This window comes from Pezoporus occidentalis, unplaced genomic scaffold, assembly GCF_034315485.1.
Source record: "Pezoporus occidentalis ecotype Australia unplaced genomic scaffold, CSIRO_AGI_Poc_V1 ctg106, whole genome shotgun sequence".
Classification (NCBI taxonomy): Eukaryota; Metazoa; Chordata; class Aves; order Psittaciformes; family Psittacidae; genus Pezoporus; species Pezoporus occidentalis.
The window spans coordinates 739,843-754,633 of NW_026912843.1; the positions used below are offsets into that span (position 1 = coordinate 739,843).

The 14,791-nt window shown below is 46.5% G+C and overlaps 1 protein-coding gene across 4 annotated transcripts in view; it reads left to right on the plus strand.

The window, feature by feature from the left end:
- The window catches only part of SLC6A11 (solute carrier family 6 member 11), a 111,947-nt gene extending 106,092 nt beyond the window's left edge, over positions 1-5,855 (plus strand). For all 4 annotated transcript variants that reach the window (XM_062620186.1, XM_062620204.1, XM_062620195.1 and 1 more), the window contains 4 exons: positions 1,456-1,558; positions 2,286-2,386; positions 3,678-3,848; positions 5,630-5,855. In XM_062620186.1, the coding sequence (XP_062476170.1) occupies positions 1,456-1,558; positions 2,286-2,386; positions 3,678-3,848; positions 5,630-5,782 (528 nt within the window). In that variant the 3' untranslated portion in view covers positions 5,783-5,855. The remainder of the gene's footprint in view (positions 1-1,455; positions 1,559-2,285; positions 2,387-3,677; positions 3,849-5,629) is intronic.
- The last annotated feature ends 8,936 nt before the right edge of the window (positions 5,856-14,791 follow it).

Below are 14,791 nucleotides of genomic sequence, written 5' to 3' on the forward strand. Positions count from 1 at the left end.
CTTAGGAAATATTTTAATCCAGTTTACATAGCCAAGGAAATTCCATCTGCTTTGCACCAGCCAGCTCTATTGACTTTGGTTTCTGCTTGCTTACTATGGGCAGACCTATTTGGATTAATAGATCAGTCAACAAGATGGTGTAGAGTGGAAATAGGAAACTAAGACATCTTTGATTTGTATGTCAGCAGGCCAGGTCAACCAATGCAGCCAATCTGAGCAGCAGCTGCTTCAGGGAGAGTGACAGGAAAATGAAATAAAGGAAATAAACCTTTTTTTTTCCAAAGCAGGGGGTTTGCTTTGGGATGGTCTAAACTAGAAATTCTGAGGGTGTCAGCCCATCCAGCAGTTCATGATACAGCACCTCTGCTACTTCTCTGTGTGGTACCCAGGCTGGGGGAGGACTCTGGGACCCTTTGGTACTTGGTAGGAGTTTAGTGTTTGCTTTACAGAATGACTTCTATCAGCAGTTTTCCTCTCAAGGCCTCAAGAGAGAGGGGCAGTATCCCCACCCTCCTCTGCCCATATTGCTTGCTGGACCATTAGAGCCTCCCTGTATCAGGGGGCGGGGCAGAGAAAAGAGTTTCCTAAATTGAACGTTTGTCCTGGCCACTTCAATGGCCAAGGGCCACCCTGTGTCTGCTGGTTGGTATTGTGGCACTACTGACTGCAGAGGATGGCAGGACGTTGACAGCGCAGCGTGCATGGTGCAGGGATGTGCTGGTGCAGGACAAAGCTTGGGCTTGCTCTCCTTTCTCGAAGGGCAGAGGTTGCTATTGTAAAGCCGTTTGGAGAGCAACTTTTAACTTGTTAGGAAAGCATGTTTTAAAGACTTGTTGGAGTCAGGGTGATTCTTGGGTTTTTTTTTTTGGGGGGGGGTGTCAAATAATGACTCAGTAACGTGGCTTAAAGGCTGTGAGCTACACCCAAACTTCATAGGTTGATTTACTCATTTTACAGTCCCTATGCCATTGGAAAGCGATTCTAGTAGCTACAGGTTTTGCCGCCTTTCCCCATATTTTAACTAATTCCTTTACATACGAATATCACAGACACAAAAACCAGACCCTGCTTCTCCATGTGCAGTGATGTGGAGTTCAGAAGCACCTGTACATGTCTACAGCTTGACGTGTTACCAAACGAAGTTGAAAAAAGGCAGGGAAGTGGGAGAGCATCTTGGAATCAAGTCAAATGTTGTTCACTCCAGCATTTACTACCTTAAAGCAAATGTGTACTGCCAGTCAAGGGAATAACCTTAAGTGCTATGGAAGCAAAAATCTTTCACAGTAAGAAATCAGCAAGAAATTAAATACTTTGTTCAGGAAGGAGCCAGCTTTAGTAGGAAGATTGCCAGGGAACCAACAGATGGACCGTGTAATTAAAGCCGTATTTGCTATGAAATACTGCTACTGGTGCCAACACAATAGCTTTATTCCTTTATCTGGTTTTGTCTTCCAGGGTGGGATGTACGTCTTTCAGTTGTTTGACTCTTACGCAGCTAGTGGCATGTGCCTTCTCTTTGTTGCCATATTTGAATGTGTCTGCATAGGCTGGGTTTACGGTGAGTTGCTGAAAACTGCTGTGGTTTCGGGTTTTATGGAAGTCTTCTATTTGCATAAAAGCAGTGTGTGAGCCTTGTACGCTTATGGAATGGGGCTCTCCACGTTCCCATGCCCTACCATAAGTCAGTGATGCCTTTTTTCCCCACTCTGACTAACAGAGATAGTGAAACAGATTTGTTACTTTATTTTCCCCTTAATCCTTGTCAGGACTGACCTGCACCTTCCTTCCTTGGGGCATGTTCCCTCCCACTGCTGACAGTCACAGGTATATCCAGGGGAGCTGGAGTTCCTGCCTCATTACCACAGGGAGGGACCACCATGGGTGTTCATGGTTACGTGGTCCGGCAGTTTTTGCACCCACAAGACTATCAGTATGACCTTCAGTCCCAGCTATTGAGGGATTGACACGCAAGCTTGTAGCATATAGACACACTTTAACTGCCTTTGCTCAGGCTGTTAGTGCCCAGAAGCCATTTCTGTTTGACAGCTTGACCACCTCATTGCTCACAATGGTCAGATCCAGATGTGGGCAGCAATCTCCATGGCAAGTATGGAGCAGATGACAGAGATGTAAGTGTCAGGGAAAGACACAGCCTCAGGGAAAGACAGAGCAGCCCTTGTTGCTCTGTCAGAAACTCCGTTGTTCTCTTTATGTTTTGAGTACTGACCCATGCAACCTCTTCCCCGTCCATTCTACCTCTGCTTTTCGTTTGTTTCCTGGGGTAGGCAGCAATCGCTTTTATGAAAACATTGAAGACATGATTGGGTACAGACCACTGTCACTGATCAAATGGTGCTGGATGGTTCTAACTCCCGGGATTTGCGCAGTAAGTACGGAGCATCCAAGGAACTTGGTTAAACACAAAGAGGATTTTGTGCTGACTTGCAGAATTCTGCTGCTGCTGCTAGTTCAGAAAAAACATCTCCTGATTCGTAGCGTATGTTCTAGTTAAAAAACACCCCGTAGGATCTGCTAAATGTGTGAGTTGTGAGAACTCTTAGTACACACAATAACAGGAGGAAACAGGGCCCTACATGAACATTTGCCAGTACAACGGAGGCTTTTTTTTCATTGCATCACTGCATCTCCACTACACCTGGTGCCTACCCCACATAACTCAAGCTCCTCCAGGCTCATGCTGGTTTCCTAGCTGCTCCAGCCTACTTTCTTCTCTCTCTTTGGGTAAGTAGACATTTTTTCAGACAGGGGAGTTTCTTTCTTCTGTCAAAAGTAGTGGCCAAAGGCATATCTGATACACGTGAAGAAGGAGAAGGAATTTGCCTTACCACAAGGTAGCAGTGCTGGTGATCTGCTGTGCCTACGCAAAGGGTCAAAAGTACTGAAGGAGCATGACCAGTTTGCACACACATTTGATCCACAAGTGCTTGAGCATTAGATGCTAAAGCCTTCCAGTTGTCCAACACATAAATGATAGCGGCTGCAAACCCACAGATGCTGGGGCACCTGTGGGGTTCCCTTGAGCTCTGCCGGTTCGTTCACAAACTTGGGTGCCTTTCTGACTCATTTTCACCAACCCATAAATGAACTCAGTACCTCTTGCTCTTGTCCACCCTTTTCACCACTTTGGAGAAAGTCCACAGTAGCTTTTCTATATTTCATAAACTTAAATGGTCCAAACTGCTTGATAAGACACCTGCCGGCTTTAGACAGCTGTATTTGAGCTTCTGTGAGGATTCTGGCCTGCAGGCTGCAAACACAGACAGCGGATTAGGGCAACTCTGAAAATGGCTTTCCTTTATCATCGTGACAGGTTGGAGAGAACACAGCTTGTGTTACTTAATCACGGCTGGTTCACAGGAGCAAAGCTTAAGCTTTCCTGCCCAGGCACTGTTTGCTGTCAAAGCGCAGGTTTTATTGTCATCGAGAGGTAAATAGGATTTCAACTTTAAAGGTTGTTTGTTTCTGTGGAAGCTACTGAGACATGTTATTTAAGCTGTACACGAAGCAGACACTGCTGGTTGTTTTGTTTCTCTGACTGAAAAGCTTACCTCTTCTTTCCATCTTTAGGGAGACCAGCCTTGCCTAAACAATCATTTTCTTGTTCCACAGGCAGTGTTTTGTCAAATACCACTAATGCATTTCTCTGCTTATTTCAGGGCATCTTCATCTTTTTTCTGGTGAAATACAAGCCTCTGAAATACAACAATGTCTATATATACCCCGACTGGGGCTACGGCATAGGCTGGATGATGGCACTCTCTTCCATGATCTGTATCCCCCTGTGGATCTGCATTAAGCTATGGAAGACAGAAGGCACTTTCATAGAGGTAAGATACATTTTCAGATTGACAATACCAGAAGAAGAAATGGGAATGGAGCACGAGCCCCCACCTCAAGAGACTAAGCACAGTTTAATCAAAGAAGAAATGCCACAAGCGGTTTCTGGTGGCAACTCGGGTTAGGCCTCTCAGTCACTGGAGGAAAGAGGGATATGAATTTTGTCTGTTTTCTTCTGAATGTACAATCTGTGGCAAACTAAACAATACTATGGCTTTGAGGAGCTCAGTTCCTGCTCAGTTTGTAGCTTAAAATGTCTGTAACATCAACTAAATCCCTCAAGGAGCTTATATCAGCCATTCATTCTGGTCAGCTGTCTTCTTTCATGGCTTTGGTAACTAATGTTTGTGCTGGCAGGATTTTCCTCCAGGAGCTGGGTTGCAGACCTCACATATGTCTTGTATACACTTTTCCTGATTACAGTTATCTAAGTGAGAAATACAGGCAGAAAGAAATATTCAGTGCTATTTACTGACATTGGGTATCGGGTTAGCTCAGGTCCAGGGAAGGTTAAGATTATTAAATATATGACTTTTTGCTCAGAGAAGGACAGTGAAGATGACTAACTATAATGGAAGAAACAAGAATATAAACCTTAGTCACCCATTTGGGATTTCTCATATTGCAGAAATGCCTAGTTCTGTCATCTGGAGCCCCTTACATGCTAGTCAGTGGAAGGAGGTAACCCTGTATTGCCTCCTCCTATCTCAAGGCGTGTATGGAAGGGCCTTTATTCAGCCCCTTTTGTGCTTTCTCAGTCTTTCTGATGTTCTCTAGGATCATGCCAACAGGATGAACAAGACTGTAGGAAGTTCTGTGTCTGGGGTGCCTGGGGCTCCTTAATTTACCCAGCACTTTGGAAAGATCTGTCTCAGTGTGTACCCACACTGTCAAGATTATCCTCCATTCAGAGCCAAGGGGTATGACATCTAAATGTATTCGAGTGCCTCTCGTTGCAATAGGTACTGCATTCCTGAATGGAAAAGGCATGAACATGGCAGTCCATGTTGAAATGACACCATTAAGTCGATTAAATATGGCCTGGAGAGTACCTAGGAAACCTGTGCTATGGGTGTATAACCACAAAATTAATTGTCTGCAATATAATTGTCTTAGCATGTCAAAAAGGAAGTTTTGCACAAATCTCAACATGATTTCCTTAATGCAGCAACCTTTCCCTGTCTCTGCAGGTAAACAGACTTTGTTTGAAGTCCATTTAGTCTGAAGCACTGCAGACAGGTTGTTCTGTTTTCCATACCTGAACACGGGAGGGGGTTTTAGTCACAATTGCAAACTTCTCAGCAAGCCAACTTCCTGCAGCACCTCTGCTCCCCGAGCTGAGAGCAGCAACGTTGCCAGAAATGAGAAAGCTCTCAGATGAACACACATCTTTTTGTTCTTTACCGTAGCTTCATACACTTCAATGGTCTCTCGTTTCTTCAGTGTATATCCTTTGACTATACCATGAGAAACGTAATGCACCCACAGATCAGGCCCTACCCAGAGCATGGAGCTGAGCTTCTTTATGGCAGGGGATGTCACTCTGAATCAGCATGAAAATTCACTTGACTCTGTCTTCACCTTCATTCTCTAGCATTTGGTCTGGTGTGATCTGTAAAGAATTGGGGGGCATGCAGCTTTCTGGATGTACCTGGAACAGGGAAATGAGAAGTGGGAATACAAGAGAAAGGGGTTATAGTCAGTCTGTTTAAGAAATGTCTGTGTGTCATCAAGGCAAAAATAATGATTCCCATCTTCTCCAAATTTCTAGAAATTCAGGAAGCTGATTACACCCAGCTCAGATCTGAAAATGAGGGGGAAGCTTGGAGGAAGAGCCTACGTTGCAGCAATCAATGACTGCGATGCCAAACTGAAAGGAGATGGTGCCATTTCCACCATTACAGAAAAGGAGACACATTTCTGAAAGAACTCTTTTTTTTTTGAGTTGTTTTTCTTTTTTGTATAAATAAATGGATAAATAAATTCACTTAATTCTAGAGGCTGGCTTGTTTTGCACAGAATTTTATTAACCAGTTAATTATAAAGTGAAAACTGTATACTTGTTTAAAAATGTTTTTTTTAAATGACTATGTAAGTAATGATGATGTAAAAGAAAAAGAAATAGTTCTCAGTATGTTAGTGATGACTTCTTGTAATATGGTGACTGCAGTTGATGTTTTTTGGCAGTTGGAGGGACTGTATCATGTGCTGTACAACTTTTTTACGTTGATTTCTGGCAGGTGTAACATTGTATAGATCTGTGCATTCTAACCTTTGAGCATTCCAGACCATTTCAGCTGTTCATGTATGTATATAAAGTGGACAGGACGTCCTTGGGTTTGTACTGGAACAAACGGTGCGGGGGTGCAGGATGACTTGTAGCTGGTGTCGATGTTGCTGTCTGGAGGTGGGCTGCACCCATGGGAGTCAGGGAGAGCCTCTCCAGTGCAGGGGTGTCAGGCTGTGTGGGTTCAGCTGCTGTTCCCTGGGCTGGGAAGGCACATTTGCAACTACCACAGCTCTGCTTCCAGGGTGAGCATTGGGAAGCCGATAGGAAGCAACACCTCAGCTGCTCTTCCCACCTTCCCTCTGCCCTCCATGTGCTTCAGCAGGTCTAAAACTGTGCTGGAATGGGCCCACTTCCGAGTCACTGTTACTTCTGGAGATTGGATAGGGTATTTCTTAAGAGATACGAATTTTGCTGCTCTTGTAAGGTCTCTGGGATGATGTGTGCTGCTCCAGGAGGCCTGTGAAACTTTGCATTTGCCTTTGTGTCTGGGTACCAGGACTTCATTTTGGCTGACACTTCCCATATGCTGAAGTGAAATGTGTCTGTCTATGCTTGTACAAGAGGAGATGTATGCGGAGATGTGCTGAGGGAAAAAGAAAGAGCAGGTTTAGAGCCTTTGTGTCTCTTTATCTGTAGTTTGCCAGTCTGTCTGCCTGGGCATCTGCTCATTCCCCTCAGATGAAAGCAAGAGTGCTGTAATGGCAGTGTGCAGAGCTGCACAGCTTTTCTCATCTTCAAGGTACTTTCGAGATCCTCTCAGATTAGCACTGATTATTCTACCCCGCATGGTATTGAGGCTTGCACCGGGTCAGGATAGGAGCTTAATTGGTAGAAGGCTGCTGAAATCTGGTCCTTAATCTCTACAAGGATTCCAGGGGGTAATTTGTCTATGGTGCAGATGAAGGAACGAAGACAGGGATGTTGTGACCTCTGTTTCGCAGAGGGAGCAGTATTGGGTTTGTGGTATCAGGTCTTTTTATTCTGTCAATTGTATGAACTGGCTCCCTCTGATTTAAAACATTTTGTATGTGAGTGTAGCTGATGGATGGTGATCACCATGAGGTGTGCACATGCTAGTCCCCATGTCAAAATCTCTGTCTCTTGGTTGGTTATTTTTCCTTGCCTATACTCCAACCACTATTATTTGTTCTGGACAACCTCTTTTCCTTGTGTTTTTTTACTTAATGGTTGTGTGAGAGCCTGTGGAGGAACACTGTACTACCCTGCGCAGCACCTGCTGGGGAGAGAAAAGCAACAGCCTAACTCGGAAGAAATGACATGCAGCCTGCTGTCTTCTCTGCAGTTCCACACCAGCAAAGCTCGGATACCGTCACCTGGAATTATTAGGAAGAGAAGTGGCTGCTGGCCCCTGGCAGAGGAAACTGCTTCACTGCAAGTCACTGAGGATGTCCCAGGATTGGCCAGAACTGTCCACGTGCTCAGCACTTCTCCAAGATTTTATGTCTTAAAAAAGCATTTTCATGGAATTGCTTTGTCTCAAACCACATCATTAAAACTCACCCATCTGTCTCATTTATCTTCTCTGTATTTGTTGGGTGCCAAGGTGGAAGTCTCAGACTGAACGTCTCTACCAGGATTCAGCTTGAAATGTGTTAAGTCCTGCTCACCTTGGCACGCTCCATCCTTGCGTGTTTCAGAAAGGACACTTTGAAGGAGCCTGCCTTTGTGAAGGTACCGAGCTGCCACCGGGGACTGCCGGCCTCCCTCAGAGGGAGCCTTCAGCTGGGGATCCGCACCTGGGGTTACCACAGTCCCACTGGAAAATGGGACTGCTGGAAGAGAATTGTTCCCAGAACTGAAACCACAGATTGAGGTTTATACAACGACACAACTGAAAGCTACATGTTGACATTGACTCCATTCCTGCTCCGAAACCTAGAAATTAACAGGTTTGGAAGCCCTAAGAAGCTGTTAGCATTTCTGACCCAGTGCCCCTTTCTGGTCTCTGTCTCCACCCATCTGTGTTGCAGTACTGAGGACCCAAAGCCACCTATGGACCTTGGGATGGGTTATGTCCCCTCCCAGAGGAAATGTCAACGTGTTCTCTTACCAGTGAAGGCTGTGTGGATGTAGATGCACTGTCAGGTTACACTGGGCCTTGATCTCAGTGGAGTTACCCTCAGTCGTCAGGACTCGCGTCGTGGCTGTGTGCAGTGCAGTGTGCCCCGAGGTGGAACCCACACCGCTCCTGGCCGTCCATCAGGCACAAAATCAAAGTCCCTGACAGGTCAGCATTGCCCTTTGGCTCCACACACACTGCTGGGGCTCGTGCATGTCGGCTTATCAGCGTACTGTGAACTGCTGTGCTCATCCAAGGATCTCCCCAGGAGCTATGTGCTTTGTATGGAACATGCTTCCTCTTCTGCTGCTATGAACCATCTCCCCTGTAGCTTTATACACATACATATGGTTTGGCATGGTCTAAAGTATTACACAGTATTACTAACGTGCTGTGCTTGTAAATGTGTCCATTTAATATCTATCTGCCTTGTTTAACCCTGTGCTGATTTTCAAAACCTTATTTTTCTGTTGTGGGGAGGGGTGGGACGGGACATTTCCTGACAGCATCGGCGGCTCACTGGGGGGGTTGGGGAAAATTTCCCCCATGAAGGGGAAAATGCAAACGCCAACTATATCGTGACTTTTTTTATGCAGTTAGAAGCAGCATTGCCCTTTTCTGAACTATCTGCAGTATTATTACAACTAGTACAATAAAAATGAACAACCACTAAGGTTTATGTAACGTTTTACATCAAGAAAGATTCTGTTTTGAAGGGCACAAGATTTCATCTACTTACTTATTTTCAAAGATTAAAGGAAATGGGCAAACCCCAGTCTGTGTATTTTAGTTTATGTATTTTACATGACCCTCATCTAACAGATTAAATACTCACAAGCACCCTGTTAGGGCAGACATGTGGCTTTAAATGGGGAACTTAGAAACAAGAGAAGATTCATCAGCTTCTTTGAGCTTCTCCAGTACATCTGGGGCTGAAACAAATGAAAGTTTCCTGATCTCACAACTTCATGGCACTGTTAGTTAATAAAAATCCTTACGTATAACTACATAGATATAGTTAATATAAATCCTTAACCTTTAGTTAATATAAACTCTTCCATGGAAGAGTCAGCCCTGCCACCCCGTCCTCCCCCTGCCCGCCCCACGCCTGGCTGTGGTGTGCTGACTGGGAACAGTTGCCCACCCCTTTCCTTACATACTTTAGTTTTCAAAGGATCAGTTCCCCCACCTGTTAATCTCTGCTCTCTCGGGAACGTCTTCCCAGCAGTTGTTTCTGATGCCACTAAACACATGCTGGAAGCATCAACCAGGGCCCTGTTTCTCACAAGATGCTACTGTCAGCTGATGGAGAGGGTCCTTCTCTGTCGTGATGAGGTCCATGGCTTTTAAAACATGAGTCCTTACTCTTCACTGAGGTATCCCAGTTAAACAAGAGACGCTAAGGATAGCCAAGAATTCCTTGCTATAAATGGCTAGTGACAAAATATCAGGGTATGCTTTCTATTTCTATCAGTTTGCTGTTCATACAGTCCATCAGCCAACTCCACTACCCACTCCTGGCACTTACTACAGCACTATAGAAGAAGCAGAGCAGCTTCTCTTTAACGTTATAGTAAAACATAAGGAGCACCAAGAATTCTGGCTGATCTCTTTTTACTTGAATTAAAGCACCCGTTTATTTATCATAGTATACACAGATGCCCCACGGCTCCTCTCCTCTTCCCAAAGGGCTAAAGACTGTCTGCAGTTAAGGCATGCCAAGGTCCAAAGGGCAAACTGCAGGTATTCAGGCAGACACCCCGAGGGCCAAGGTGGGTGCAGGCAGTGGTGTGTTCAGCTGTGCTCTGATCAGTGCTGATCAGCAGCCCCGGCACCCACACACAACACGTGAGAGGTGGAATCGCCCATGAGGTCACAAAGAGGAGGCCATGGAGATGCTGCGAGGGCTGGAGCAGCTCTGCTCTGGAGCCAGGCTGAGAGAGCTGGGCTGGGGCAGCCTGGAGAAGAGAAGGCTCCTCAAGGGGAGACCTGAGAGCAGCTCCAGTGCCTGAAGGGGCTGCAGGAAACCTGGAGAGGGGCTTTGGACAAGAACAGGTACGGACAGGACAAGGGGAAATGGCTTTAACCTGCCAGAGGGGAGACTGAGATGAGCTCTTTTAGGCAGAAGCTCTCCCTGTGAGGGTGGTGAGGAGCTGGCACAGGTTCCCCAGAGAAGCTAGTCATAAGCAGAAATTGAGAGAAGAACAGGCTGCTAAGAGAAGCAAAGGACAACTAATCTGTGTTGTCTGCAGGGATGAAAACACAATAGATTGCCAGTGACAGTTACATAGCTTATTTTTAGGTATTCTTTCCAGAAAACTAGCCCAGGTGATGTTTAAAAGGCTCTGCTTGTTTGTCAAGTTTTGGCTCAGCCTTCACAGCAATCTCATTGGGTTCTTGTAGCACAGACTTCTCCCCAAGCTTTCGGGCCTACTGCTTGTGTAGGTACCACTTCCTCCTCAGCACAACTCACTACACAGGTTCTGCTTTGCAGAGTGAGAGACGGTGATGATGGAGGCAGTTGGTTGGATTCATTAAATGTAAGTGGCAGAACATGGTGACCATGGGTGGGGAAGGAAGGTGCTTGCTGTGATATAAGGGAAGGTAGGGAGAAGCTGGAAAGAAGCCTTGTGGGAATGCTGTCATGGATGGTTGTCAGCTCTCTCTTGGAGTTATCTCCTGAATGTAATGACCTCTGCTACCTGCCTCAAGCACGCAGCAGGTAGGGAGTGGGAAGAGTGGGGTGGATGATGGAGCTCTGTCTGAACTAGATTTCTAGCAGTGTAACTTCTGGAATTTGTGGGTTTCATGTATTGCTGGATAGTGCTGGAGGCCTTTGTGTGTTACGATCTGAGCTGGCAAAGCTGTTGCAGGATTTGGACTAACCCATGGCCAGCTTAAGTTGTGAGGCTGCTCCATGCATTGCAGGGCTGTTGTTAAAGTTCCTCATTTTTTAGATCATTCAAGTCAGACAGTTTAAGATTATTTGGAATGAAGGCATTTTTTCAGCAAATGTTCTCATTGGGAACTGTCGCATGGGTCCTGGTGTGGTCCTGTTGTAAGCCAATGCATGCTTTATCTGTTCAGCTGAAGGAGTTTAATTTACCTGTATTTTTACAGAGTTTGGGGGTTTTGTATGAAAATACCAAGTGCTGTAAAAGTCAGTTCTGTGGTGGAAGCTGTGCTTTTAGCTGTGTGTTGGGAAATAATAGGCACACAGGATGGAGTGAGGATGCAGCATTAGGGGCAGTAACTTTTGTACTGCACCTCTAGATGCTACTGAGTAGTAGCTACTGCGGTAACTCCATGGACTAATGGAAGTGTCTGAGAACCCAGTGAATATAGTGCTCTTTGCTCACTGGAATGCTGGCTTCTTGCAGCAGCAGCTTTTCTTCACTGACACCTGAAACAGAAATGCTGTTTCTCCCTGTTAAGCTGGAATTAAGGGATAAAATAATGAACTCTAACTTAAAAATTGAGTCCCCCCCCCCCAGCTGAACCTTCCCTTTCTGAAATCAGAGCAAGCAGCTTGTGCTCTTTGCAGCCTCTGCTGGGCGGCGTGGAGGCGTTCCCGGGGGAAGGTTTCCTTTCTCGGGGTGTGGGGTTGCGTGTAGGTAACTGCATCCTCCTGGGCTGCTGTGCTCTTGGAGCACGCCTTCTAACAGCATGTCAGTGGGGCACTGGGGACACCTTGTGGCAGAATCGGCCTAAAGCTGATGATGAACCCGTGGCTTTGTAGAGCAAAGCCCCGGCGCTGCCGCTGTCTGCAGCAGGCGAGCAGCGGCCCGGTCTCCCACCCGCTTTTCCGAGCTCTTCACATGTATTTGACACGCACTTCTGGAGCTGACGGGATTTGTGAGGCCCTTCTGCAGCTGCACCTTTTTTGGTGCAGGTCCGATTCTGTTTGCCAAGCGACCTGGTTCCTGTATCATTAGGTGGCAGCACATGCCAGTAAAATCAGCTTGTCCCCCCGGCTCAGCATCTAAGCCACGAAACAGGGAGTCGAGAGGTTTCCTTGGACCCAATTTCTCATGTGCAGAATGTATTTATAGTCTTTACAGAGGAGCTATGAGTTGTTATAACCCCAGAGCTTCCTGCTGAAGCTGCCATTGCGGTGTTAGAGTTGTCAGTGAGATTTCAGTGGTCTAGATGTTTAAAATGATGGGAAACACTGTGTGGCGTAAGAAATGACAACCCACAGCATACCGCCCTCAGCCCCCAACAGCCATCTCAGCCAGAAAAACCAGCTTCATTCCAAGTTTGACTGGTTTAGCCCTCACTTCATTTGTTCTCTGTCTGAATCCTGCCAAGTATCTCTGGAGAAGATCTCAGGACATACAGCCTACACCACTGAAATGTCCCCGCTGTCAGGTAATGCTCAACCAAGGCTGATTCCTGGATGCTTCACTGAGTGCCTGGGAATTGGAGAGCTCCAGGAACAGGAGGCTGAAGCACACCTCCTGTTAAATTAGAAGAAGGTGTAATTAGCAGCTGGAAGCACAGTTTTGTGTACAGATGGGAGGGGATGAGATGTACTTGGTAAGTGACAGGCAGCAAGGTGCAGATACGCAGTGACTTGTGTGCGTGTGTAGGCATATAAAGCAAAGCCTTCAGTATCTCTACCTACTCTTTGAGAACAGACCTTGGAAAAGAGGTGTCTGAGAGGAAAAAAGGCAGGGCATGGCCTAAAGTCAAACAAGGACCAATTCCAATGGAGACCACAGAATCTTGTGGGAGGTTTCTCATTTAAGCAGCTGTGCTCTATGGAGGGCCTTCAGCACTAACTGATGAGCTCTTTGAAACACCTGATTAAAAACTGAGCTGGGACCCTTGGGTTTGCCCCAGAGGTTCTGGGATGCTTCCAAGGGCCTTGAATCCTGGGTTCAGTTCTGGGCCCCTCACTGCAAGAGAGACATTGAGGTGCTGGAGCGGGGCCAGAGCAGGGCAGTGGAGCTGGTGCAGGGCCTGGAGCCCAAGTGTGATGGGGAATGGCTGAGGGACCGGGGGGGGTTCAGTCTGGAGAAGAGAAGGCTCAAGGGGGACCTGATCGCTCCCTACAAGTGCCTGACAGGAGGATGGAGCCAGGAGGGGCTGGGCTCTGCTCCCAAATAACAAGTGACAGGACTTGATGATCTTAAAGGTCTTTTCCAACCTAAATGACTCTATGATAGTTCTATCAGCCCCCAATAGCTTTTCTACAACCCCTGATTCCATTGTGCCTGTAACAGTGTGGGGAAGGAGGAAGGAGAGAAATGCATTGGCTTGTTATGCTGTTGTTTCTCAGGGTTTTCTCTTGCCACTTAGGACACAAACTGCATTTCCACTCCAGAGACTTCTTTCTTGGAGAAGCTGATGCTCAAAAGGCACCAGTTCCCTCCTGCCTGACACACACTCACTTGGCCCAGGGCTCACCTCATGCACACTTCTCCTCTCCTCCCCACAGAATTAATTGTATCAGGACTCAGCTCCTCAGTAGCACCACACAGTTCAGCCATGTATCAGCCCTCTGCTATGGTAGACTGAGTCTCCAGCTGCTGCCAAGGTGCAATTGGATTTGTTTCATCTCATTTTCTAGCATGCCCTTGGCCCTGGCCCCTGAGGCCCAGGACTCGTCTTGGTTTCTCCAGCTGCCTGGCAAAAATGCTTTCAGAGTGTTTGGAGACCAAGCTAGGAGGAAAATGTCCCCCTGAGCCTAGGAAGGATGTGGTTTCCTCTGTGGTTTGAGACTTTCTCAATGGGAGAAGTTAGTTACCAAGGTCAGAAGAGCTGGCAATAGATGAACATGAGGGAGATCACCTCTGCCAGTCTCGCATACTGAGCCAGATACTCCTTTGTGTCCTAATTCTGTTGTTCTTTGGGCCACCAGTTTACACCAGGGGTCTGGGCTTGGGTGGGAGTATGTTCTCCATACCAGTGCAGCGTGTGTTTCAAATATGGAATACTTGCTGGACAGAGCATGGTTCTGCCATCCTGCTGTGCAGAGGATGTTTAAACATGATCAGGTGTGAAACTGGCAGAGAGATGGGGCATGTCTGTTCAGATATGCTAAATAAAGCAATGAATAAATCTTAAACACGAGCATGCAGAAGTGGGCAGAGGTACAGGCTGTAATTCTTATTGGACTGGCAAAACATGTCCAGGTTGGTGTGATGCCTCCTTTCTGGCATGTTCCTCCTACCTTGGATTTGTCTTCCCCCAATAAATAGTGGCTTAGCCTGCAATCCCCATCAGGTTTTCCTGTGATGTAGAACCATCCTTCAAGTCTACCCTTGACTTCCCTGTTGGGTCCCTTTGGGCAGGACTTGGGGAAAAGGTGTGTCCAGGGATCTGTCTTTGAGGTTCTGATGTCTTTTATGTCAGAGCAGATGGATTAAAAGAGCTGTGCCAGAAGAGACAATGTTTTCTCTTCAATGTTAATTCTGCAGTTCCCAGGACTTGTTTCATACATGCTGACAGCTGGGAACTTTGTGGGTTACTGTCTTAAAGGGGCCTTTGAACCCAGCCACTGGGGTTCTCAGAGGTGGGAACCAGATGCAGACGTTTCAGGCATCCACAAATTCCAT